This window comes from Muscardinus avellanarius, assembly GCF_963383645.1.
Source record: "Muscardinus avellanarius genome assembly, chromosome: 1".
Taxonomy (NCBI): Eukaryota; Metazoa; Chordata; class Mammalia; order Rodentia; family Gliridae; genus Muscardinus; species Muscardinus avellanarius.
Window position 1 is genome coordinate 7,470,941 of NC_137786.1, and position 25,875 is coordinate 7,496,815.

Genomic DNA, 25,875 nt, shown 5'->3' on the forward strand with positions numbered 1-25,875 from the left:
TTGTTAATCACCTGATTTTAGAAAGGGTTTCAGGAACAGGTCTCCTGCGGCAATGTGCTGGCCTCTGCACCCTGAAGCCCACAAGGGACACAGCCCTGTTTCTCGGCCTCATTTCTGTACATGATGAAGCCGAGTTACTATCACCTTAGAGTCTCAGATTGGGGCAGTGGGGTGGGGTATGCTCTTCCATTTAGTCACAATCCAGGCTGCTAGGAGACATGAACCTAGGGTGGGGACCAGGCACCAGTGTGTACAGTGACATGTGGCACTGAAACTTGGCTATTAAAAAGTGGCAGAGGAGGGACTGGCCCAAGCTGTATTTCACTGCACACGCAGGCCAGATCCTAGCCCTGCTGCAGCTGCCTGTGCACCAGGGCAAGAAGCCCTCCACTGCAGGCCAGAGGGATGACACCAGCATCTCTCATGCAGAGGCTAAGCTGCCTGGGCATCTGCATGTCTTTTAAAACATGTGAACAAAAATGCCACTCTGGCTGGGCGGTTGGCACACACCTGCAATCCTAGGACTTGGGGGGCTGAGTTGGGAGGAGAGCAAGTTGGAGGACACCCTAAGCAACATAGCAAGACTCAAAGCAATCTAGCAAGTCCCTGTCTCAAAACAAAAAATGAAGGGCTAGGGGTGGAGCTCAGGGGTAGAATTCCCCTGTGTTCAACTCCTCATATACCAAACAACAATAGAAAAGAATCAAACTAAAGAAAACAAAACAGCAACCACAACAAAAAGCACTACTCCGAGAACAAGCTCTTAATTTCAGTGACAAGTGCCTGGCACAAACAGAAGTAGACATGGTAAGCTACAGAACTTGACCCAAAGCAAAAGACCAATTTGCAGAGGACTTTAATGAACTAAAGAGCCCAATGAGTGTTCTAGAAGGGTCATCTGTACTTGGCCCCAAACCGTCAGCAGGGATATAAACAAAGGCTGAGGACACATTTAGAGAGAATCTTCTGATTGTTTTTAAAGGTGTTTATGCTAAGAGTTTAAGTGCAGAAAGCACACTTAATTACTCATTTTTTATATTTGAAATCAGACTTTGAAAAAAGAGAGATGTAGGTTTCCTTTGGCTGAGCGCTGTGTTTGTTATGGCTTTAAATAAAAAAAAATTGACTTGGTCCATGCACACCATGTATAAGTACACTTTAATAGTGTACTTACTATTAAATATTTGTAAATTCATGGCCATTCAGTGGAAATACTATTGTATTTCTGTAAGTAAATTTTAGGTTTTTTAAGATTAGTTATCAGAGAATCTTTTTCATGGAATTGATTGGTAATTATAAAGAAAAAAATGCATGTGACTTTAGTCACTTTCTAGCACAAGACTGTTTTCCATGAAAACATCTCCTTTCAGTCAATTTTGCATTCACTGTATTTGAGTTATTGTAAGCAGAAGGAAAAAAAAAACAGTTCTTTTGTAAAGCCAAAGAAATCTGTGCAACAGGCCTTTCCAACTCAATAAATAAAACATTTTTGTAAAATATTCCAGATCTCTATACCAATTGCAATTTCCAGCGATTGTGGATGATTATTTGTATGTCCTAGAGGCAGACTTTTGATGGATTAATTCCTATAATACATCATTTTTCTTTGCTCTCCATCTGTGTCATGCATCATTCTTAAACCTGATTGCCAAACTTTGAATGCTAAATTTTACAAAACTTCTATTTTCACGACCATCCGCCATACCACTCAATTTTGTGTACTGAAATTAACTATTTTTTTTTTCAGAATTCTCCAGCCTCTTCTAACAAAATGTGGCAGTTTCACCCAGACAATCTTTCATATTTTCAAGCTCTTCACTGAGCTATTTCATAACAAAAGAAAGCAACATTTTCCCTCCCAGGCTTATGAAGATGTAATCTCAAGTTTCAGCAAGGAAAAATCAATCATTTCCCTTGGAGAAGAACATTCGCAAATGCAAGCCAAGACATTTTCCAATCACAGTACAGTGGCACCATCTCCCTGTGACCTTCCTCAGGAAGGCCAAGGTCATCTGTTTAGCACTGATGGTAACCCATCATATGAAAGCTTTTAGATCACCTCCATCAGATACAGTGATTGTTGAGGAGAAACGTTGACTCTTCATACCACTTATTCAGTGCCACTTGAAGATCAGCTTCCATAAAGAGAGGGAAGGAGAAAGCAGGTAAACTGAGTTTGACCCAAAGCAGCTGAAATCATGGGAAGCTTTTGCTGTCACACATCAGCCTGTCCTTGGCCAGGTGGCTTCTGGGCAAGGAGTCCCTTGGTGAACACAGCTCTGCTCCTTTCTTTGCTGCTGCCCCCTCCTCCTCGGCCTACAGCTCCAATTTCGCACCCTGACAAGTCTCTAGAGAAGAATGGAGCCTGACTTCCAGTGACTCTGGTTAAGGGACATTCCAGGGACCCTGGGTAGCTCTTCTTTCTTGCGTCCAAGGGGAGGACAGGACCACACTGTGGAGAATCACTAGGCTGAAGAAAAATGCCTGGCAGAAAATGAAGTGTCACCAGGCTCCCTATGAAGCACCCAGGGTTATCTCATGGCTGGACAATTGTCACGCTGCCGTGGGGCCTGCAAAGAGGGAAGGCCCTGGCAGTACTGAATCCCAAACACTAGACCCTGGCTTTGAAAAGCCTGTCATCACTTGTCTGTGGCCAGGCCTTGTCCGATGAAGTCCCAGTGTGTACTGTGGAAACGTGTAGCATCTCAGAACTGATCCCTTGCGTTGATTCCAGACACATGCTGTGCACTAGGCCATCTTGTTTCTTTGTGCCAAGTTTATAAGATTAGTAATGCCATATCACTAGACTATTAGAATGAATTCTATCTTCTCAAGATGTCCTTTAAATAATACCTAGCAGCCGAGCGTGGTGGTGCACGCTTGTAATCCCCACGCTTGGGAGGCAGAGACAGGAGGATCGTGCAGGTTCATAGTCAGCTGCACTGGCTTAAGAGACCCTGTTTCCAAATTTAAAAAAATATATAAAATAGGTCTGGGAGTGTAGCCCGGAGGTAGAAGGGCTTCCAGGAACCCCAGTACCATCAAAATAAATAAATAAGTAAAAAAAAAAATAAATAAATAAATAATACCTAGCAGGTAGAACTATAATGACAGATGAGGATTATGGTCATTATCCATTATGGATATGATAGAGAATCATATGATAGACCTAAATGTTTGTCCAGCAAGGTTTCTTCCAATTGAACCAGCTAATACATTACTGGCCTGAGACAACTTCAACGGAAACTTTTTTAGAATTATATTATACTGGAGAAAGCAGGGCGCGGTGGCTCTTGCTTGTAATCCCAGCATTTGGGAGGCTGAGACAGGAGGATCATGGTTTGCAGGCAGCCTCAGCTTCTTAGTGAGGCCCCTTGCAACTCAGTGAGACCCTGTTCAAAATAAAGAATAAAAATAGGGCTGGGGATGTTGTTCAGAGTTAGATGCCCCTTGGTTCTATCTCCAGTACCGTAGATTAAAAAAAAATATTATACTGGAGATAAATGCAAAATGCGGCTAATCAGGATTTTTAGTGGGTGTAATGTCATGGACGTGGGATTCGAATGCTCGCCCATTTATCACACTGCTCTGGCCTCTGTATTTGTTGAAGGGGGCATGGAACCCTGGATCTCTTCAGAACCATAAGGACAAAAAGACCTGAACAGGGATGATGTTCTTCTAGCCACAGGAATCAGAGATCTAACTGGCTTTCTATGGGTTTCAAATTTCTTGTTTGGAAAGCCAGAAGCCACGAGATGACATTCCCCAGAGCATTTGCAAGCCCAGTGTGCTCCACAGAAATGAGGGGCATGTTTCACTGTCATTATTTTTATGCATCACGACCTATTTAACCTTCCACTTGCCAGATAAATTTATCCACGGAGCTATAATTGGACACAAACTCCTTTGAATCTGTTATATGAGCTCTGAATAATCTTCACACAATCTCTTTTAAGAGTGTGGAGTGATTGTAATGTCTTCTTTTTTGTGTTACTAAGGATTGAAGTTAGGAAAATTCTACCTCTGCACTATACCACTAGCCATATTTTATTTTTTATTTTGAAACAGGGTCCCACTAAGTTATAGAGGGCCTCACAAAGTTGCTGAGGCTGGCTGAGAACCTCAATCCTCCTGTCTCAACCTCCCAAGTACTGGGATTGTAAGTGGGTTTATTACCACGCCTGTCTTGTAATATCTTTCTTCTTGCCCACTCTGGGCCTTCTGAACTCTTCTGGTTCTTTTGTATCCAGGAAATAAAAATCTGTCCTATATTCTCTGTTTAGAACTTAAGTCATAGTTTTTGGTCACATATTTTATGCTGTATTATTTGGTAAAAAATATGTTATTAGTATTGTGTTGGCAATTACACGTCTGTTTCTCTTTTTAAATAATGTTTTGCTGTATTTGACACTGTCCTCAGCTCTACTCTTATACATCTCTTGTCCTCTGAGGGAATTTTGAGTTACATTTTTCTGGATTTGGAAGCCGAGAGGTTACATGTGTTTTGTAAACCATACTATCACACATAAAGCAACCAAAACACTGACGCTTTTGCTGGCCTTCAGTTCTTATCTTTATAATCATGTGCTATCACATGCACGCACATCACAGAAGGTTCTTAAGAGGTATCCAGTGCTCTTCCCTCAATACCACTTTCCCATCACCAGTTTGCTTTTTAATTCAAGTTTTGAACTCAGTTTGCAATAAGAAAGTGAAAGGGTGTGCAGTTTTTTGAAGTCTTAAGACTGCAGAAATATTGAGATTCTAAGGTGCAAGACCAAGTCCAACTGTCCATCCCTGTGTTCTCTTGCAGGTCAGACAGACATTTATGTAGAAGTCCAAATCCCACATTCAGACACCAAGACAGTAGGCACAGATGAGATTGTTCAGCAAAGGATAAAGGTTCCCTATTCAAATGTCCCATGAACATGCAAGTGTCCATAAATTTAGCTTTCAAGGTTTAAATTTCAGCAAAAATATCCATCCATCAATTGCTCTATCTACTTGTTATGCCAGATTTTTATCTTCTCACGTATACGTACACTAAGGTTTTTATGGTCTACAGCTAATTCAGGCCCATCTGGGAAGAACTGTTTCTAGAAGCAGTAATAGATTCAATTAGAGCTACTGTAATATCTTTGCCAGAGCAAAGAGGGAAGAAATCAAATTGCAAATCCCAATAAAAAAAAATGCTTTCTTGGGTCTGCTGTAGGCTCTGACCCAGCACTCATAGCCCTCTTCCTCGCTCTGAAGTCCCTAGCACTATAACGGATGTGTGGATTTTATATCTCACAGAAGCAGAGAGTTATAGAAGCACAGAGATACTGCTCCTCCTCACAAACCAAGGGATGGAAGAGTCAGGAGGACCTGCTAGAAAGGCTGGTGGGAAGGGATGCCACACGGGGTCTTCCTACCAAACAATCTGTGCCAAACATCTGTACAAGCATCTTGTCCACTAAACACTCTCCACCACTGTCTCTGGTCCACACTGGGGCCAGACCAGGGAAGGCAACCATCAGGACTCAGGGCTCAGTGGACCACAGAGAAAAAGCAGGAGGAACAAAACCTGACCTTTTGAGAAGAGTTTGCTCCAGCAGAATTTTATTGGACATTAAAATGCTGAAGGAATTATAAGCCACTAAGGCAAAAACCAAACAAAGCAAAAACAAAAAAACAAAAATAGAAAGCACACACATTGCCCTTTATTTCCTCTGAACTGCCACCAAGTTGCCCTGAGGGTGACTGCACTGCTGCACTGTGTCTCTGTCCCCGGGGTGCCGGCTCTCCCTGCACTGTGCACATCGATGTGAGACAAGTTCTTCCCAAACAGATCAGAAGTGATCACAGTTGAGTGTGGGATTTTTGCCCTAGCCCAGGACAAAAAAACATGCCTGCGGCAGTTTATCTATCCCATGTGTGAATACTTAAGTCAAATACTCTAATTTCCAATATTTCCTTCCTTCAAACATTGTCATTAACTGGAGAAATCTGCATGACTCACAGCATTTAATGTGTATGGAACATGTGGTTCCTGGACATGCTGTGTTTATAGAACACTTCGTATTTGTAGAAGATAGAGTGTCGGCTAAGAGTCAAAGTTGGCAAAAGACCTGGTGTGTGAAGGAACCCAGTGCCTACAGAACCCAATGCCCTCTATTGGGACATGGAGGGGTTACAGTGGATTTCGTTGCTGCAGAGTAACAAGGGTTTGTAAAACATCTACTGTGTGCACAGCATTGAGTGTTGGGAGTGTTATCAAAAGTGTGCAGAGAACCTACTATGTATGCATAGAACAAGGAATACTTAAAACATGTCAAATGTGTGCAGAGCATTCAGTGTGTACAGAGAACCTGCTGTATGAAGACCACTTAGCAGGTGTCACATCTGGGTACCCAGCCCTGGGCTGTAAGCTGGGCCCCAGGAGGAGGCTACTCACCACGCTGCAGCCTGCGCAGTCAGGCCCGTTCTCACAGGTCCTGCGTCGAGCTTGAATGCCGCCCCCGCACTGGGCTGTGCACCGTTCCCAAGGACCCCAGCCTGTCCAGAACATGTGTGGTGGGCACAGCAAATGCTCATTGCAGTACCTGCAACAAGGAAAGCAAAAGGAAAAGGAAGCTGTTTAGAGCCATGCAAGGCCGCTGACCTTTCCTCTCTCCATCCCTGCGCCAGATGTTGACCACATGGGCATGCTCTGCGAGGAGGGGCTGATTGTACTCGGAGAGGTGGCACGGTACAGGAGGCAGGTGTGACGCCAGCCATGCGGTGTGCACACAGACAATGGGATGCACGGAGGGCTATGAAGAAAATGCTAAACTCACAAGGCGGGATGGCTCTTCCTGTGCAGCCAATTAAAGGAGAAATAAGACAAAACAAAACCCTTCAAATAGACACCCAAAATTAAGAGCATATAGAAAATAGCTAGGTAGGGCATTTATCTTCTAAACAGCAACATCGAAAGATAAAGCAGGTTATGAACACAGAGTCAGCATAGCTTTATTTAGAATTCATCCCTCATTCTTGAATCGAATGAGCCCCACAGTCTCATCAGGGTTAGTGAAAGTGTGAGTTAGGCATGAAGACCTGTGACTTTGACTGCTTAGGCTACAGTATTTTGAAATTTATTTTTTGAATCTAGAATGATCTCAGGTGACTTTAGTAGAAAGACCATGGGCTATTAAAATGAATTAGTATACAAGTTTACAAATACTAGTCCTAGTTGCAGTGATGAATTCCTAGATTTCTATGCACACACATCCCTTTTGCCAATTTTTAGCCAGTAACCCAAACCTCCTTTAGCTCTAGGATGAGCCACGCTTCCCGACTGCAACACAAATGCAATGGAGTGAGGAAAACAAGCAAACAGGAAACAACCTCAAGTGCACAGAGATGAAGCTATGCTGAAAACAGGCAAATTTAGTGAGACTTTTTGGTGAATTAAAAGATGACTTAAGTTCATAATCCAACCACTGATCCCAAAGTTAGCTGCTAGAGAAGATTGGAAGGCAAGACCTTCCCCTACCTCTATCTCTCTCACCAAGCCATCTGCCTTAAGAACCAGGAGCAGAGGTTCAGATCTGCTACTGGCTGAAGACAGTCACTTGGTCATCGTCATTATTCACTGCAGCTCACTCCCTCGTGCACTGTGTGAAGAGACTCACAGAGCGCAGCCTGATGCCAGATGTCCACAGCCTCAGATGACACAGGAAATGGACACGAGCTCACAGCATGCGGGGCAGGAAGCATCCTCTTAACACACGTTGGCACTGTATGGTTTAATGCGCAGCGATGCTGCACTCCACACACGCCAAAGGAAATGGGTCTGTAGTGGAAGGTTTGGTCAAATGGCAGCTGGCGACCTTGGAAGGGAACCTGGGGAGGAAAGCTTCTTGACTGAGAATGCTGCGAGATGCAACCGTCTTTCCATCAAACTAGAAGCCTTCCTGGAGAACGTGAGGGCTTCAGTAGAGCACGAGATGTGGGAATAAGAGTTAGCTGAAAACTGTCACCAGCAAGAGGCACACCGAGTGCCTGCTGGTGTTTTGGAAGACAATGAAAAGTAGCAATGGTGGCAAGGAGAAGCAAGAGGTGAGAAGGAGTGGGACGCTTCTGCTTCCCCCAATGAAGGGAAAGAACTTGAGCGTTTTCACTAAGGAATCACACAGGTCTCATGAAATTTCATAGACAATAGGACATCTTCAGAGTTAGCCTGATCGTTCATCTTCCAGGGCTTGGGAACCTCATCCTGCTGGTGGTCCGGGGCCTCTGAGGTCAGAGGAGCTCGCTGAGTTTCAATATGAGACCCGGTCCTCCAAAGACAGGGGAAGCCACAGGCAGGAAGAGCTGACAGAGCAAATATTAATGAGCGGAATACACTGAGACGCTTCAAATGAGGGCATCCTAAGCTACCCAATACAAAACTGTGGAAAGAGCGGAAGCAAGGGACACAGATGGAGCCTGGTACAGCTGTAACATGAAACAAGTAACCGTGTGAACACATGCAACAATAGACAATAGAGTTCAAAGCTGGCCTCTCAGGTGGAGGAAGGGCAACTATTTCTTCCAGGGAGAGACATTAGCTATGCTGTGTCTGAAGGACCTTTTAAAGAATCAGAAACTATTCAGGCAAACAGTGTAGCTTCTCCAGACTTCCCTTCATAGGAGCAGCCAATGACCTGAATGGTTGGCACTCCTCATCTTCTCAATGTCTAAGCTAATGGAAGTGTGAGGTCTCTTTCTTAAGTTAGTAGCTTAGTCTCGTGGTGCCCAGCTCTCAGAGACAGGACTCTTGGATCTGCTTATGTGTCTTAGGGGAAGGGGAGGAGCCTCTTAATTTGGAGAGTATTCCCTCCTGGTAGAAGAACTGAGATAAATGCAAGGATCCAATAGCCTAAAAGAACCTCATCTTGGGAAGTCTGCAAACCTGTAGAGTTATGCTAAGCAAATAGTGACGTGCGTGTTGGGGCTTCAAAGAGTCCAAGAGGAAATTGCCAGTGGTTCTGAGAACAGGTTGTGAGAAAGTCTGTTCAGACTATCAGAATATTCCTTGTTTAATCTGAAATACCCATGTGCATATGACTAGAACCATTTCTTAGCAGATTGACAGATATTTAAAAGGCATGGACTTCTTAAGACTCCTTATCCCTAATTTCAATTTCAACACAGGCACACAAAACCATACATAGAGAAAAAAAATATCAGGGAGGACAAAGGAAAGTCTGGCTAAAATGCTTATAAAATTCTTGATTTTTAATAAAAGGCATAGCAACTGAGCTACCACATCCCAAGAGCAAAATAAATCACAGCGTAAAAATACTTTTTCATATTTGCCTCCAGCGGGCCACCTCTGAAAAAACTCAGCCTGTTATTATAGTTAAAAATTGGCTGCAGGGGAACCTGTGCCTGCAGCCTGGGATTTTCAGTCAGTGTTAATAAATTATCTCCCGGGCTGCACCGTAAGGTTGTCAACAGCTTGGCCTCCCCTGTTTTCCTCTAGCTTGCTCTACTGTATTCCTGTGAAATGGCCCATGTAAGACATCGCTTGAGGTGTCACCCTCTGAAATTTCAAGACCTCTACCAGAGAAGTCAGGGAGAAGTAGAAATTGCTACTTCTTGCCTTTGTGTCTGGGATTTGATCTGGAAGAGGCTGCTCAAAGGCAGAGCTCCTTTTCCCCAAGTCCCTGTGTCTGAATTCTCTGCAATTGTGAGAAAGTAGTTTTCTTTTAAACCCCTCTTCATCCTCACCCCAACTAACTCACACTCCTGGGTCGAGCCCTTCCTATTAAACTACACAAGAACTATGAGGATGGGTGAACAGCAACCGTGGCATCTTGGACTGCTTAAGGTTTTTTGCTAAGTTACAGAAAAACATCTACACAGTGAGCAGCAGTTGGCTCCCTGTTTCTCTAAACCTCAAGATGCTGCCAGGTTTACCAAATAATGAGCTAAATGTTCTGAGAATTTTATTGTCTCTGTTAATATCTTAGAGCTTCGGGAATCACAGATGCGCTTCATGATGCATTAAAAATTAAGATCTTAATTTTGCACATGACTTCTCTTTCTTATCTTGCATTTAAAAGATAAATAATGACGCAGCATTGCTTCTCCATAAATTATCCATTTTCCCCATACACCTAGTCTCTGAAAGGATTGGTTCTTCTCGATCCAATGTAGGCTAGATTCCCAAAATCGCAACCTGTTTCTTTTTGTATTTCTTTATGTTATAAACTGTTTCCCATTCTGGTTGGGTCCATGCTAGCTCCTTCATTCAATCTGTGTTGGCCAGAACCCCTTTAGAAGGAGTTTCTCACTGGTTCCTAAGTAATCATAGCTGTATTGGGCTATTCTAGCATCATTGAATCCCTCATTTAACCTGGAAAACTGTACATATATTAAGAAACTACAGCTGGGCATAGTGGTGTATGTTTGTAATCTCAGTACTTGGGAGGCTGAGACAAGAGGATTGCAGGTTTAAGGATAGCTTAGCAAGTAGTTAGACTCTCATCAACCCTGTGAGACCCTCTCTATATCAAAATAAAAAATAAAATTGGGTCAGGGGTGTAGCTTATTGTTAGAATTCCTCCAGGTTCTATCACCAGTAACAGACAGACAGACAGACAGCACACTCACACACACGAAACTGTATATACATTAAGACCATCGTTGTATTTAAGACAACACATCAAAAGAGAGTAATAACTTGCACAGAATGTCACATTGGCTCATTACATGGTGAAGCAAGCATACCCATAAAGACAAAAAATAATATAAAAATTCCCATTGGGATCCTTAATTTTGGACAGACTCTAATGTGGCCCCATGCCCCCACCTTCTGGTATTCACACCTTATGTAATCTATGGGTGAGACTTGTCACTTACTTTTAACCAACGGAATTTATCAAAGATGACAGGATCTGTGACTATGTCACATAAAATTATATTGCCTTTCTTTCAAGGAAACGCTTCTTCATTGGCTTTGAGGAGGCAAAGGATAAAGCAAGGAAAGCTTAGGTGTGAAGGACCCAGGTTGGCCTCAGGGGAATGGTCAGCGAGGCCCTCAGTCTGACGGCCCACAAGGACACCAAGGGTGCCAACAAGGGTCTGGTCCAGGAAGGAAGCAGATTCTTCTCAGGGGACAGAAGTGGCAAACACCTTTACTGCAGACTTGTGACAGCTGACAGCCAAGAACCAGGTGAGCTGTGTCCAGACCACAAACCCACAGAAAACACAAGAAAATAAACAAGTTGTGCTTTAAACAGCCATGTGTGTGGTAATATTGTTCTGTAACTCCAACTAAAATGGATTTTGATGCCATAAAATATGGTGCTCTCATGTAAGAAATACCTAAACCTGTGAAAGTACCTTTAGGACCAGGGAGTGGGCAGAAGGGAACATTTTCAGGAACATGGTAGAGGAAAGCTAGATCATGCCATGCCGAGGACTAGGAGAAATGTGGACTTTGAGGACACTGCCAATGAGGGTTTAGAAGGAAGCAGAATGAAAAGCTAAAATATAACAACAAAATAGGAATTAGAAAAATAGGCAAAAGACTTGAATAGATACTTCTTCAAATAAGAAATGCAATAAGCAAAGTAGAAGATATTCAACATCATTCAGTTTTTAGAGAAAATTCATATAAAGTCACCATGACATAACAATTTTCCATACCTACTATGAGGCTACAATCAAAAAGCTGGAAAATAGTAGATATTGGTGAAAATGTGGAGCCATTAAATCTCTCGTACATGGCTGGTGGGGATGAAAATGGCAAAACCACAGTGAAAAGCAGTCTTACAGTCCCCAGAAAAGCTAAACACTGAGTTAATTTATGGCCTGGCAATTCCACTCCTAGATATATACCCATGAGAGCTAAAAAAGAAGCTTGAACAGATAGCCTCATGCCCATGTTCATGATGACACTATTCACAATAGAGGGAGAAAAGCGGCATTTACGAGTCCTGCTAAGACTCGATCTCTATTGCCACAAAATCAGCACTTTTCATAGCCAGAAAACACTAGCAACAGAGAAATTAAAAATGTAAACACAAGGGACAGAGAAAAAAAGACTAGAAGAACAACCAGAGACCAGAAAAGCAATCAAGCCGGCAATGTGGCGGTAGCAGAGCCGCGCTGACACCATCTTCCCTCACAGCACCAGGCTCCAGAGAAGAAAGGTAAACAAGGACAATAGAACATTGGCATCAAGAGAAAAATTGAGGAATGGGCAATTAAAAAAAAAGGAACCAGGCTACGGGATTTTTAGAAATCTTCTTCTGATGGTAAAATCTGCTAAAGTTAAGAAGTAGCTTCTAAGTGCTGCTGGCAAACATGGTCATAGAGTAAAAAGCCAGGAGTGTGACTGTGCAATTTCTTGTTGAAATCAGTGAGATCAAAGAATCGGAGCTGCACGTAGTTGTCCATAGGGCGTCTCCAGAGTTCAGGAGCCAGGGCGTGGCTCAGGGCTCCTCTCAGGCACACAGAGGGCCACTCATAGGCTGGAGGTGGTTGTCTCAGCTGCCTGGACGGGGCTCTAAGGTAGAGAAGGGCTAGCTCAAGAAGATCCATGAGTGTGGCTTCTGTTAGTGGAGGAACCCCAGAGAAGTCTATGGAAGACACATAAGTAGCATTCTTCAGAAGGTAATTTTAGCAAAGACACCAGCAGTTAGGATTGAAAGGGCAGAGAATGTGTGAAGGAAAGGCTGTGAGGAATGAGGATATCTGGCTGGCACACAGATGGAAGTGTTCAGCTGCAGTACATGAACCTTTCTGTAAAAGAAGGGAAGGCCAGGACGTGGCCTGAGAGCCTGAAAGGCAGAGCCAAGAACCACGTGGCACTAGGCCCAGACCTTCATCAAGCAGCTCCCAGGGTTGCCTGGCTGGATTCTAGGATTCCTATAGCACATCAATTCCTTCATCATCTCCATTTCTCCCCTTTTGAAGAGGACTGTCTCTATAACTGTTATTATTATTATTTTTTTTTTGGCATGGCCAACTCTGTACACTAAGTGTGTTGGTGGCAGGCCACTATGCTCTTTGGTTTCAGAGGTTGACAGATCAGTGGTACCACATCCAAGGAGCATCATGCTGGTCTGAGCCTGATTTTAATGGTAAGATTCTGAGCTTGGGTATGTTGGGGAAAATCATCTATAAGACTTTGGGTAGCCTCAGAAATAGATGAAAGACATTTTGTACATGGAGGGCATGAATAATGGGGAAAAAGAGAATCATTTGAAGCAGGCGGACTCTAAAAGGACCCCCTGATCCCTAGCTCTGATGTTCACACTCTATGTAATTCTCTCCTCTTGAGTGTGGTTAGGGTCTGGACTTCCAACCAAGAGAATATGGCAGAGCAAGCATGTGTCCTCTCATGATTATGTCATGGGAGACTGTAAAGCCCATCTTGTGAGAAAACTCTCTTCCCAGCTGGATCTTAGGAACCAAGAGAGCAGACTGGGAAGGCTCCCATCTAGAAACTGAAGGTTCTGATGCAGCCTGGAGCAGAGGACCCGGGTCAATTGTGTAGGAACACTTGACCCTTGGAGACTATGACATAATAGATGTGTGTCCTCCTAGCTTGTGAAGCTATTTAAAAAAAAAAAAAAAAAACAGGAGAAAACTAATATAAATAGTCACCTTGGCACTTTGGCCACATCACCACCTGCTTGATGGCCTCTTTGGGGATTTTTGCTTCCACTCAGTTCTTTTGACTCCACAACATCCAAAGTGTCCACACAGGTTGAAGCACAGGTATAAAATTAAATGAGGCATTTTCTGTGTCTGTTATTTCAAAAATAAGGACCCTGGACATTTCCATGATTTTTGTTTGTGCTAGAGATTTTATCACAAAGACAGTAAGAATAATCCTAACAAAAGCTTATGGACATTTTAGGGAGAAATGTTTTGTTCACTTATGGCCACCCAGGATTTAAGTTTGATAGTATTTAAATAAAGATAATAATTTCATATGGTGAGTCAGAATTTGTAGCTTCTCATGGAGATCATGGTCTCCTTTAACCTGATTCTCAAATATTTCCACTCTTAGAGTCAGGATTTTTTTTCTTTCCTTTGACATATTATTTAAGTGGCGAGACATTCTACATAACATGGCCGAATATATATAAGAACTTTTCCTTATAAAGACCAGCATCCACCAGGTACGTGGTTTCTTGCAAATCTCCTGGTAACGCCCTTAGAAAGTCTGGCTATTCAATAAAGAGGCTTTAATTTCATAAAAAATCTTATATAGTCCCTGTTATAATCCATCTGTTTATGACTTATATTTACAACCACTATGCAGATCAGTATGGAGATTCCTCAAAAAACTAGAAATGGAACCAACATATGACACAGCTCTATCACTCCTGAGTATCGTTCCAAAAAAATAAAGTCTGAATACGATAGTGATACATGCATGTCTGTGTTTATAGCAGCATGATTCACAAGAGCCAAAATAGGGAGCCAACCGAAGTGTCTTTCAACAGATGAGTAGATAAAAAATTACATTTTATGTATATATTTACACATATACATATACACACACATACACACACACACACACACATATGCAAATGGAATTTTTCTTTCGTAAAGAAGAACAAAATGATGTTATTTGTGAGAAAATGGACGGAACTAGGGAATATTATGCTAAGTGAGATTAGCCAGTCTCAGAATTCCAAGGGCATATATATTCTCTTCTAGGTGGAAGCTAGAGAGAAAATTTAAAAAAAAGGAAGATAAATAAAGAGACAAGTAGAGGAAGGGAAGGGGACTGGAGGAGAGAGATGAAGAGAAGGAAAAGGAGAATTGATGAAGAAGACAGCTCAAATACTGTTATGTCCATCCCTGATGGCATCAGTACCAAGTACCAATCTTCTTCTTCTTCTTCTTCTTCTTCTTCTTCTTCTTCTTCTTCTTCTTCTTCTTCTCCTTCTCCTTCTCCTTCTCCTTCTCCTTCTCCTTCTTCTTCTTCTTCTTTTTTTTTTTGGTGGTACTGGGGTTCCTGGAAGCCCTTCTACCTCCGGGCTACAATCCCAGACCTATTTTATATTTTATTTGGAAACAGGGTCTCTCTTTTTTAATTTTTTTGTGGTGGTCCTGGGGTTCCTGGAAGCCCTTCTACCTCCAGGCTACACTCCCAGACCTATTTTTACATTTTTATTTGGAAACAGGGTCTCCTAAACCAGCGTGCCCGGCTGGCTTCGAACCTGCATGATCCTCCTGTCTCTGCCTCCCAAGCACTGGGATTACAAGCATGTGCCACCACGCCCGGCATACCAATCTTCTTAGCATGTCTGGAGAGGGAGGAGGAGAGAAGTAAGGTCTGTTGGGAAACATGCTAAGTGCTGTGCACGTATGCTTATAGCACTTTGAACCTCATTATACTGTATAATTAAAATACACCAACAAAATATTGAAAATAATCCTTGTTCCAAAATGGAATATAATTCAAATATTCCACCACAAAGCAAATACTCCTCTAGCTCTAATGAATATGTCTTCTGTAAGTAGAAACAATTTGAGTTTGGATCTCTTACACACACTAGCCATCTCTTTTTTAAATTTTTTCCTTAATGCGGTTTTATGATTATTCCTACATGGAAAAAGGACACACATGTGGTTTAGCCACAGAAGTGAGCAGTGTCTTCCTGCGGCTCAGTCTTCCCTCGCTGTTCTCAAGCTGAGCATGTTAGACTCTGGCATCTCCTGTTCAGGGAGGCCCTTGCATGGACCAAAGTGACTCTGCCCACATGAGTTACATTATGTGACAACTTATGGCACTCAAAACTTCCAACCTGTTTTAAATCTTACTAGATTTGGAAATAGCAGAGAGACAATTTTTCCACAATAAGATTCCCCACTGATCAGCTAGTGTTAGATGGAAAATAACAGACTTGCACAAGACTCTCCGGAGACTCCTTCAAACAGGACAGACCTTATGTATAAAAGGCATCTTCCTTTCCCTCTTGTCAAAAAGAACGAAATCGTACTTGGTAAGGGAAAGACACAATAAGGAAATAAAAAACAGGAATAGTTCTTCCTAGTTGATTTCAGGTTGCAATAAATACCTAATAGAAAACTGTCTGTATGGTAAGTCTGCTGGCTTTGCTTATATGATTAATTACTAATTGCGTCACTTGTTAACTGCACAGGATACTTTTACAAGGCACTCCACTGAACGCATGCCATGAAGAATAAGCCAAATACCTTTTCATTCAAAGGCACTGAAAGCTACTCAGTAGGTCGACATCAATAGAGCAGAAAAGAATCCTAAAAGTCCTGTGTAACCCACCGGCTTGGATTCTCTCCCAATTGTGACAAACTGGAATACACATTAAATAGGCAGAAAATTCTCAATGATCACAACTGTCAGTATGGAGGCCCAAACCGAACATCTAATTGTACATGAAGAAACAAATTGTGAAGTCCAAGACTAAGCTGGAATGTCACCATGATGTGCTGAGAAGTTAAAATTCACATGAGCGAGGATCCTATATTGGGGCCTGCTGCAGCTCAGTGAGGGCATCTGTGAATAGAGTAGGGTGTGAGTATAAGTACAACCAAACCACGAGTATGCTTCCCCTTGCGCTTGACTGCTTCATTTAGCTCGGATGGAAGCCTGGCTTACTTACCCAGTAGCCCCTGGACCTGACCTTCGTAGGGCCCCTGGGAATCGGAGCTCTGGGGACTGGCATAGTTGAAATCTCTCAAGAGCACCATTTCTTCAGTGACTCATTTTCTGAGTCCCCAGGAGCCCAGAAGTGCCTTGGTCTCCAGTACCTTGAGGATAGCTCAGCTGAGCCAACTGAACCAGGCCTGCACCACGCAGGAGCCAAGATGAGAACAGGAGGCTTGATCTCCATAAAGGATGCAGAAAAAGAGGACGATCTGGCTGCACCGAGAGGAATGCCACAAAAAAGCTAAGCTGGATCCCAAACCGAGACCAGTCACACTGGAATGAGAGTGAGCGTGAGGATGGCGGCGGTGGGGGATGGAGAGGGCCCGTACCTTTCCTCGCGGTTCTGTCCCACGCACACCCGGCCCCCGTGCCTGGGGGTGGGGTTGCTGCAGGACCTCTGGCGCACCTGGAAGCCGATCCCACAGGTGGTGCTGCAAGGTGACCACGACGTCCAGGGGGTCCAGCCTCCGTTCCTGGGGGAGCCAAGTGTTACCAAGTTAAAGGTGAAACTGGCTCAGTGTTCAAGCCCTGAACACTGCAGACGCACACTCCCCGAGTCCCCATCGTCTGATCGTGTGCCCCCGAAAGAGGAAACACCAGCCATGGGAATGGATGGGTAGGGCCATGTGACCCTCAGTGGCTGAGTTCGCTCCCCCTGGTGTCTGATTATAGAGCCCAGACAGAGAATGTGAGAGTGCAATTTTTAGTGCACAATAAATCATTTTAAATAGGCTATACTAGCAATTATGAAGGAACTTCAATCATAAAATCTAAAACATATATAATGTTACGTTACCACAAAGCAATTAGAAATGTATTCCTAACTCCTCCAACGTCATTTTTACCTTCAAAAGGATTTGATTTGACTGGCTTTGCACCCATTATACTCTATGTGAAGTATACCTCTGAACTAAAGAATCTTCAAAAACTATGCACAGCACTTCCTTGTAGAGCTAGAAAATCAGCGAAAGCCAGCTGCTGTCTTGATACCACTCCTGTTGATAATGAGGACTGCCATGCAAGTTTTCAAGCAAGCTTTCAATAAAAATTATGGAGGAATATTTAATTTAGATTCTTAAAAGTTGACAGTGACTTGGAGAGCATAAATGAAGCATGCACATAGCATAAATAAATACCTATTAACGATATTATACATATATAATACCATAGATATATAACAGTATAAATTGAAAGAAGAAATTCTATAAAAGTGTTTTATTCTATAAACCACTATTGTCAGCAAGAGGATTTTGGGGGGTATTATATTCTTTACAAATCCTGTATCCAGACAATAATTCACAATGTTCCTTTGGCAGTTTTATCTACTCCTAAAAAATAAATAGTAAGGATTTGGGGTGTTACGATCTCTCTGAAATGCAGGGTCCAAACTCCCTCTAGATGGTCTCCTGCTTGTGGAAGTTTTTCCACTTCTGTAATCATGTATGGTCTGCCTGGGTATTGGCTGCCCTCATCCATGTATTTTGTATTTCCTTTGAAAAAGTTCCACTCGCATTAATTCTCACTTTTAATTTATAAATTTCTTTAAAAACGTGAAAGTCAACCATGATGCCATTGATGATGCAGGTGTAAATAAAAATTGTAATATATAGCTTTAAAAATAATTTATAGGAAAATTCTTCTAAGAAAATTTTTAGTTTACTTAAATTTTCCCCACTTCATTTACTGAAACCTAACAGGGATCTAAATAAAATACAGAGTGATAGATTTATTTATATTATAATAAAGTTGTTTTGTGAAAATTTAAATAAATATGTCTCATATTTCTCTTAAAATAACTAGCTAGTGTCTTATACTCTTCTACCTCTAATCTTACAAATTATTCAAGTAATTAATAAAAAATTTCAGAAACCCACATAGCAACTTCAGCATCAATGACATGTCACTTTTACTTTCAAAGTCTCTTTAATTCTGAAAAATGTTACATAATGCAGAAAACCTAAGTTTCAAAATCTATGGGGATTCTTAAGTTCCCTAAACCTCTTAACAAACATGAAATTTTATCATATACTTTCCTTGCAATATAAAAAATCTGTTGTATATAGAGTAGTAAGTAAATACATGCACGTGTGTAGTAGAAGATACAATAAGTGAGAAAATAAATGAATGCAATTGTGTGTTTATTATATTGCGGTTTCTATACCTCTAACTGCTGCTTGGAGGCAGATACCCTGGAAAGCAACCCAAACACTAGCACGACGCGATCATATCTTGGCAGATGGGATATTTTGATGACTGAGTTAGTGCATAAGGCAAACATTTTAAGTCTAAACATACGGCAATCCACTGTGCATTTAAAACATCACTAAAACTGGCTCGCTTATTTGACTTTTTAAAATATTAAAGCAATCGCTGGCTTTACTGCAGATGTTAGAGAATGGCTCTCTGACTAGAAAGGAATTAAGAACTTGTCATTAAACAAGTCTCAGGAATGCACTAGATAGTCCTTTTGCAATTAAATAAAAGAGTAGAAGCTACTTATTGTTACCCCCAAACAATAACAGGTTGGTAGCTTTTATAAAGTTTCTTTCAGACATTGATGAAAACCACCTAGTTGTACAGAAAGTATTCCGTGTACGTTGGGCATGGCGGTGCACACTTGTGATCCTAATACTTAGGAGGCTGAGATAGGACTGTAGGTTTGAGGCTTCTCTGAAGCTTTTGATCCGAGTTCTCCAGGGGTGAGGAAGGAGGAAAAGTGAGGAAACTTGCAAAAATTAAAGAAAAAACCAGTCTAACAGCAGCAGAATAGCAAATGGAAGAGGGAACCTACTCAGTAGATCACAGGGTCTGAAGTATTCTCCTGGTCAGCCAGGTCCTGATGTGAGCCAAGCTGGGCGCTGAGCTCTGGCATGCCACCAGGCAGAGCAGATACCTCGGACCAAGGGCTTGGCTACTTTTACCTAACAAACATGGCGTTATATTCTAGTAGCAGGAGCTACTAGCATTTTCCAGAAATAAATTCTTAAGTAATTCCCCTCAAACAAGTCAATTGTATTGTGTCAATTAGGAATATATTTTCTAATATAAAGATGAACATGTGAACAAGATTAGATTTATAACTGATTTATATTTCAAATTTTTCTTATATAGAGCATGCTATTTTATTTGCCTGCCTGCCTGCCTGCCTGCCTGTCTGCCTTCCTTCCTTCTTTCTCTCTTTTTCTTTCTTTTTTGTGTGTGTTACCTGAGATTAAATCCATGGTCATTCTACCTCTTGAGTTATATCCCCACCCCTACATTTTTTTGTTTTGAAACATGGTCTGTGTTGCTGAGAGTATCACTATATTGCTGAGGTTGGCATCCAACCTTTGCTATTCCTCCTGTCTCATCTTCTCAAGTATTGGGATGGCAGGCATGCGCTACCACATCAGCACATCGTGACATTTTTAAGTGGCCTGTGTCCTTGCCTTTTTACTACTTTTGTCTAGAAAAGGGAAGCTGTGTATTAGGACTGATATCCCAAACTCCTGGATCATCTGAGTTGGATCCAGGACTGTGTCCGAGAACACCCTGAGGGCCGCACCTGGAACAGTTGGTGATCTCCACGCTGGGTCCCTGGCACTGCCAGCCGCCGCACCGTGGGGCCGGGCTGTCACAGGAACGGGACCTACAGAGGCAGGATCCCACGGCGCTGCCATCCGTGTGCGTACAGGGTGTCCACGAAGACCATGGGCCGAAGTGCCCGTCCACAGTGAGATTCCTGGTCTAGGAAACAGATAGGAGTAACAGTGTCAGAAATTAGTCACAAAAAGTAAAAAATCAGATGCTTTCCTTAATATGCAGGTTCTAGGGAGGAAAGAGTCACAGGAGGAACTCTAGACAAAAAATGAGAAACTACAGATGAGCAAACGAGACCTAGCTGAGGGGATGGGAGAGGGAAAGAGGGAAACTCCCTAATGTACATGATGTACATTCACACATATCAAAGTCAATCACTAACACAAACCTGAGAAAGAGGGAGGGGGAGGGAGTGGAGCGGCAGTTGAGTGATGTGTGCATGACTGCCTCTACCATCTTGCACTCCATTAAGATGTATCAGCGTACCGATAAAAGAAAGGGTTAAAGCTGGAAACATAATCCAGTAAAAATGAAAGGCATCCCAGAAGACAACCAGATTCCCTTTAGAATATTTTAAAAATTAAAATTATCAAGAAATATGTGAGCGCATGTTTCAAAGTAAAGCAGCTGGGACCATTGGCGGAGATGAGGGAAGAGGGTGATGGAGGCAAGAAGAGAAAGGAGGAGATGACGAAGGAAGAAGAGATGGTGGAGGAAGATGAGAAGGAGCAGGAAGAAAGGAGGAGAAAATAAAAGAAGAGAAAGAAAGGAAGTGTGAGAAATGAGGAGAAAGGGAAGGGATTGGGGAGGAGGCTAGTTACTTGACAATCAGATTTTGGCAGAATTCTCCCCTACTGTGGAAAATTCAAGGAACAAGAACTGCATAAAATAATCATAGCTGTCGTAATCTGTTGCATGCTTGTGTACACTTCCAAAACTGAAATGTTGGTGAAATAGTTATTTTAACCTGGTCTGGCTCTGAGGTCACATCAAACTGACATTTGATTCTCTCAAACATATTTGAGAGACTACCCTCTAGCTACCCATGAGCTGGTGAGGATGGGTGTGGGGCACAGCCATTACAGTGCACAAAGCCCAGTGAGGGTCCCGACCAGAGAGTTGCGGTGGCCAAGAAAGGGGCCTTTGATGACCCCAGGGGTCTGCAGAGGATAGCAGTGGCCTGGTCTGTAGTGATGATTGATATTGAAGGTGGCACCAGGCAATGGGTCTGGTGAGGACTGCTCAGACTGAGGGTGGCTGGATTGGTGAAAGGAGGGACAGGGCTGCCAGAGGCTGAGGGAAGCAGGGGCCATTCCTTGTCACTGGGAGAGCAGCAGGTGCTTCAGGGAGAGTGACATGAAGGACTGAGGAGGAGTGCAAGGCAGGGGCAGCATGATAGTGCCACGCACGGGCTGGCATCCCTGGCATAGGTCATTTGCTCTGGGGTGCTAGGGACACTGGAGACTCATTAGCTCCTGGCCAGATCTGATGCACAGAGCTTCTCAGGAGCTTCTCAGAGTCCTGGGACTGAGCCTTAGGTCACCCTGCCCAAACACAAGCTCTCCCCTCTGAGAGGAGGCAAGAATCTCTCCTCCTCCTCCTCCTCCTCCTCCTCCTCCTCCTCCTCCTCCTCCTCCTCCTCCTTCTTCTTCTTCTTCTTCTTCTCCTCTCTCTCTCTCTCTCTCTCTCTCTCTCTCTCTCTCTCTCTCTCTCGTTACTGAAAATTAAAACTGAGGACATTTTACTTCCAAGCTACCATCCCTCCCTCAACAGTATTTTTAATTTTAAAAGAGAGTCTCACTAAGCTGCCGAGTCTCTTCAAGTTGCTCAAGCAGGTTTGAAACCTGTGATCCCCTCTCTCAGCCTCCAGAGTATTTGGATTACAGGTGTGTGCCACCACAGCTGGCTTCAAACTTCCTAATTTAACAACCAGAACAGAACATGAGCATGGCCTAGAAAATGTGAGCAGGATGTGATGATGGATACATTGGGAGCTTTCACAGTTCTCCTGTTCTCGCTGCACTCTATCTTCACAGCCAAAGTTCCCCAGAACTGCTCATTACACTGTAAAGAATCACTGTCCTCAGGAGAAGCACTGAGGTCTATTTTGGCCTAGCTGATAAACAATGCACCATGCCCCTCCCTCCTGGCATTCAAATGATGCACAACCCCAAATAGGATCAGGGTCTGGATGACAAAGAGCTCAGTCTTTGCCACTGGCTTCTGGCTTGGAGGAACAAAATCCTTATGAGGACAAAGGGGAGCTCCCACTGTTTGGGATAGTTTCATGCTGAAATTCCTGCTGGGCTAGCTATTGGTAAATGGATGAACTGTGGAGAGATGGGACTTCAGAGCATGGGGTGGGTGCCCTGGGGCTGCTGTGTGTACGATATAGAGCAAGTGGCTCTCCCTCCTAACACCCCAAACACATACACTTTAAAAATAAGTCACGGTTCATCCAAAATGATGCAGAAACCCAAAGAAATTAAAAACAAGTAAATTTTAAAGCAAAGCAGCATAAAAAAAACAAATAATGCAGTTTCTTGGAGGATTGACATCCATGTAGTTTAACACATTATCTTGACCCTAAAATGGTATGTAAAATGCATCCTCCTCCCTGGCAGGAGGCCCATTTTTCTGTGAACTAGCCACTGACTTATCCCAATGTTGGAAGAAAGAACCAGAAGGTTCTTAAATATGACCAGCGTCAGGAAAAGGAAGCCTGAAACTTAAAAAGCCTCAGGATATAGGCGGGGTGCCAGAGCTGAAGAATCTATGAAATAAGGACTTGCAATGGACATCCCCCTGGCAGGAAACAGAACCCACAATCCAGGGAATTGAGATGGGAATGTGATCAGATACTCTGCAAAAGTGGGTGATGCTTAAGGGACCCAGCGAGAGATGCTGAAACCCCCGCACCAGCCAGGCTGGAACTTCCTCTACCTAAATTTGCAGGTGAGAGGGAAGGACAGGGCTGGCCTACAGAGCTTCCAGAGGTACATCCCTGACCTGAGAAGGGCTAGGGAGAGATACCCCAGGCTCTCTTCTACCCGTCACCCACTGGCTGAACCCTACACAGTAAGCCCATAAGGAAGGGAACCAGGTTGAACAATCTGGCCTTCGGGAAGTCTGGCCCTAGCTGTGGAGAGGAGATAGGACAGGAAGGAGCCACACAAAACAGCAGCCCTGAGTGGCCCTGGGAAAGCTGGTTGCTGCAATGCACCTCACTTCTCTGTGATGCAAAAGGCAGTACCTTTTAGAGATGATCTTGTGAGTAGGAATCCTCCCACCCCAATCCTGAATATTTATCAGAAATAGTTGAATAAGCCAGGCGTGGTGGCGCATGCTCATAATCCCAGCATTAGAAAGGCTGAGACCAGAGGATCATGGTTCACCGACAGCCTCAGCTACTTGGAGAGGGCCTTTGCAACTCAATGAGACCCAGGTTCAAAAAGATAAGAAGACTAAAAGAGGGCAAGGGGTGCACCTCAGGGGTACATTGCCCCTGAGTTTCATCCTCAGTACTACAAAAAAAATAGATTAGAGAGAGGTTCTTAGGCAAAAAACAAACAAACAAAAATAGTCTCTGAAAGTTCCCTGGGTAACAGGAAGTCTGTAGCTACAAGAGCTCATGAGACATCCCTGGTCTCTATTCACCCGAGGAGAGAAACATACCACCCCAATTATGACAACTGAAAATGTCTCCAAGCATTGATAGATGTCTCTGGAGCCACAATTGCCCCACTGAGAATCATTGCACTAGACAGTCCTTGTTTTTTATCCTTTTGGTCTGGCCTGGATAACAGGGTGTTAGGCCATGAGATGGCGTAACAGTCCCCTTCCAAATAGACACAGGAGCAAAGGGTGAGTCGGTAAGAATGTCAGGAATAAAGAGGAAGACCTTGAAATGAGTGATAGTGGATGAAGACAGGAGCTGCTTGGGGCACATCTTGGTGGGAGCACAAAGGGACTGTAATTCTGCAAGATCAGAACGTGGCCTGGGGTCTGGCCAGAGTGGAGAAGCTGAAGACTTCGAAGACTGGTATCATCAACCCAGGGCCATTGGAGTTGTTCCCATTATTTGTAGGAGAAAGAGGAACTTGCAACCCTCAGAGAATCCTGAGAGCTTCGGGCAGGGACCCACTACACTTCATTAAGCTACTAGCTTGCTTTGATTTTGAATACCTTAAAGACTCTTTCTAGGCAATATAACCATAATAATGGTGTTAGTTCAGCAACTTCGCTTTTTCACATGAATATGTACTTTTTCATACTTTCTTAGTTTCCTTAAATGGACTTAAAAAACACCAAACTATTTGGGATGGGGATACAGCTCAGTGGTAGAGTATTTGCCTACCATGTGCAAGACCCTGTATTTCACTTCCAGTATCAAAAATGCTGGAGAGGAAGCTACATAGAATAAATTCTCTGTAGTTGTGGTTTCTTCCTGACTTTGAATTGGGTTATGTACTTCTTGGTATTAAACATTAAGCCACAGTGCAGCATGCACCATTTATCTGTAGGTTAGTATGTGTCAGGCATTATTATTTACAGTATTAAGCCTTGAGTCTTTGCCATATCCCACTTCACAGATGTGAGAACTGAGGGTCAGTTACTCTGGCTGTAAAAGACCCAAGAACTATTATATACAATCATAGTTTACCAATACAAAATTAAAATTAAAAACAGGCCCAAGAATTGGTTCCAATAAGCCTTGTGCAGAACCTGCAATCTCAGCTAGGTCATTCTGACCTGTGATTCTTTAGATCCTTCTGTAGTAAGAGTCTTGAAGAGATCAGATTCACATCATTTTACCTCCTAATTATGGGACAGAGAATTTCCATTCACTTAGAAAATAAATCGTCACGTGCCAGCTAAGGAAGATGCAGTTTTTGTTAATCATGATCTATAATCTTCCACCCGAGTCATCATTCATCTTCAACAATTAACTCTCGGCTGACCAAGGGTGTAGATGTATTTGGTGAGTTCAGTGCTCGACCTGTCTTTAGATTCTCACCATACTCCAACCATTCTTCTCTTGTGATTAAAGTACTAGATTTTCTATTTAGATTTTTTTAAATAATAAAGTATTTTCTTATTTAATTTAATTTAATTTTATGGCATTGATACATGTGCTCAGAAGCATTCTACCTCTGAGCTATGCCCCAGCACTTTTTTGAAACGGGTTCTCCCTAAGTGATAGTAAGGTGGCCTTGAACCTGTGATCCTTTTTTTTTTTTTGTCTCAGCCTCTCAGTACTGGGATTACAATGTGTGCACTGTGCACGACTTTATTTTCAGTTTTCTGTACCTTCTGTAGACATTGCAACAAAACAGGTCACCGGAAAAGCTCCTCAGGAAGGCTTGTCTTGTGCTGTGACATCAATTTCTTATCATCTCTAAAGCCATCTCCACAAATAAATTACAAATACAGCACCTTCTAGGAGAGCTAAGCTGGGCTGCTGTGTGGCCTCTGGCAGGGCTGGTGAGTAGGGTGCATCTTATTTTCTACCTCTGAGTTCCCTGTTCTTAGATCAATTAATTGGAAAAAATATTGTCCATCCTGTGGGGAAGCGTGAACACTGAGTGAGATAACCCCTGTTAAGTTGTTTGACATGATCCTGA

The 25,875-nt window shown here is 42.9% G+C and overlaps 1 protein-coding gene across 1 annotated transcript in view; it reads right to left on the reverse strand.

Annotated features, from left to right (window-relative positions):
* The window catches only part of SEMA5A (semaphorin 5A), a gene marked incomplete at both ends in the record, with an annotated part of 321,241 nt that overhangs the window by 49,729 nt on the left and 245,637 nt on the right, over positions 1-25,875 (reverse strand). The window contains 3 exons of the mRNA XM_080696129.1: positions 6,437-6,584; positions 17,002-17,145; positions 20,217-20,398. Of these exons, the coding sequence (XP_080552255.1) occupies positions 6,437-6,584; positions 17,002-17,145; positions 20,217-20,398 (474 nt within the window). The remainder of the gene's footprint in view (positions 1-6,436; positions 6,585-17,001; positions 17,146-20,216; positions 20,399-25,875) is intronic.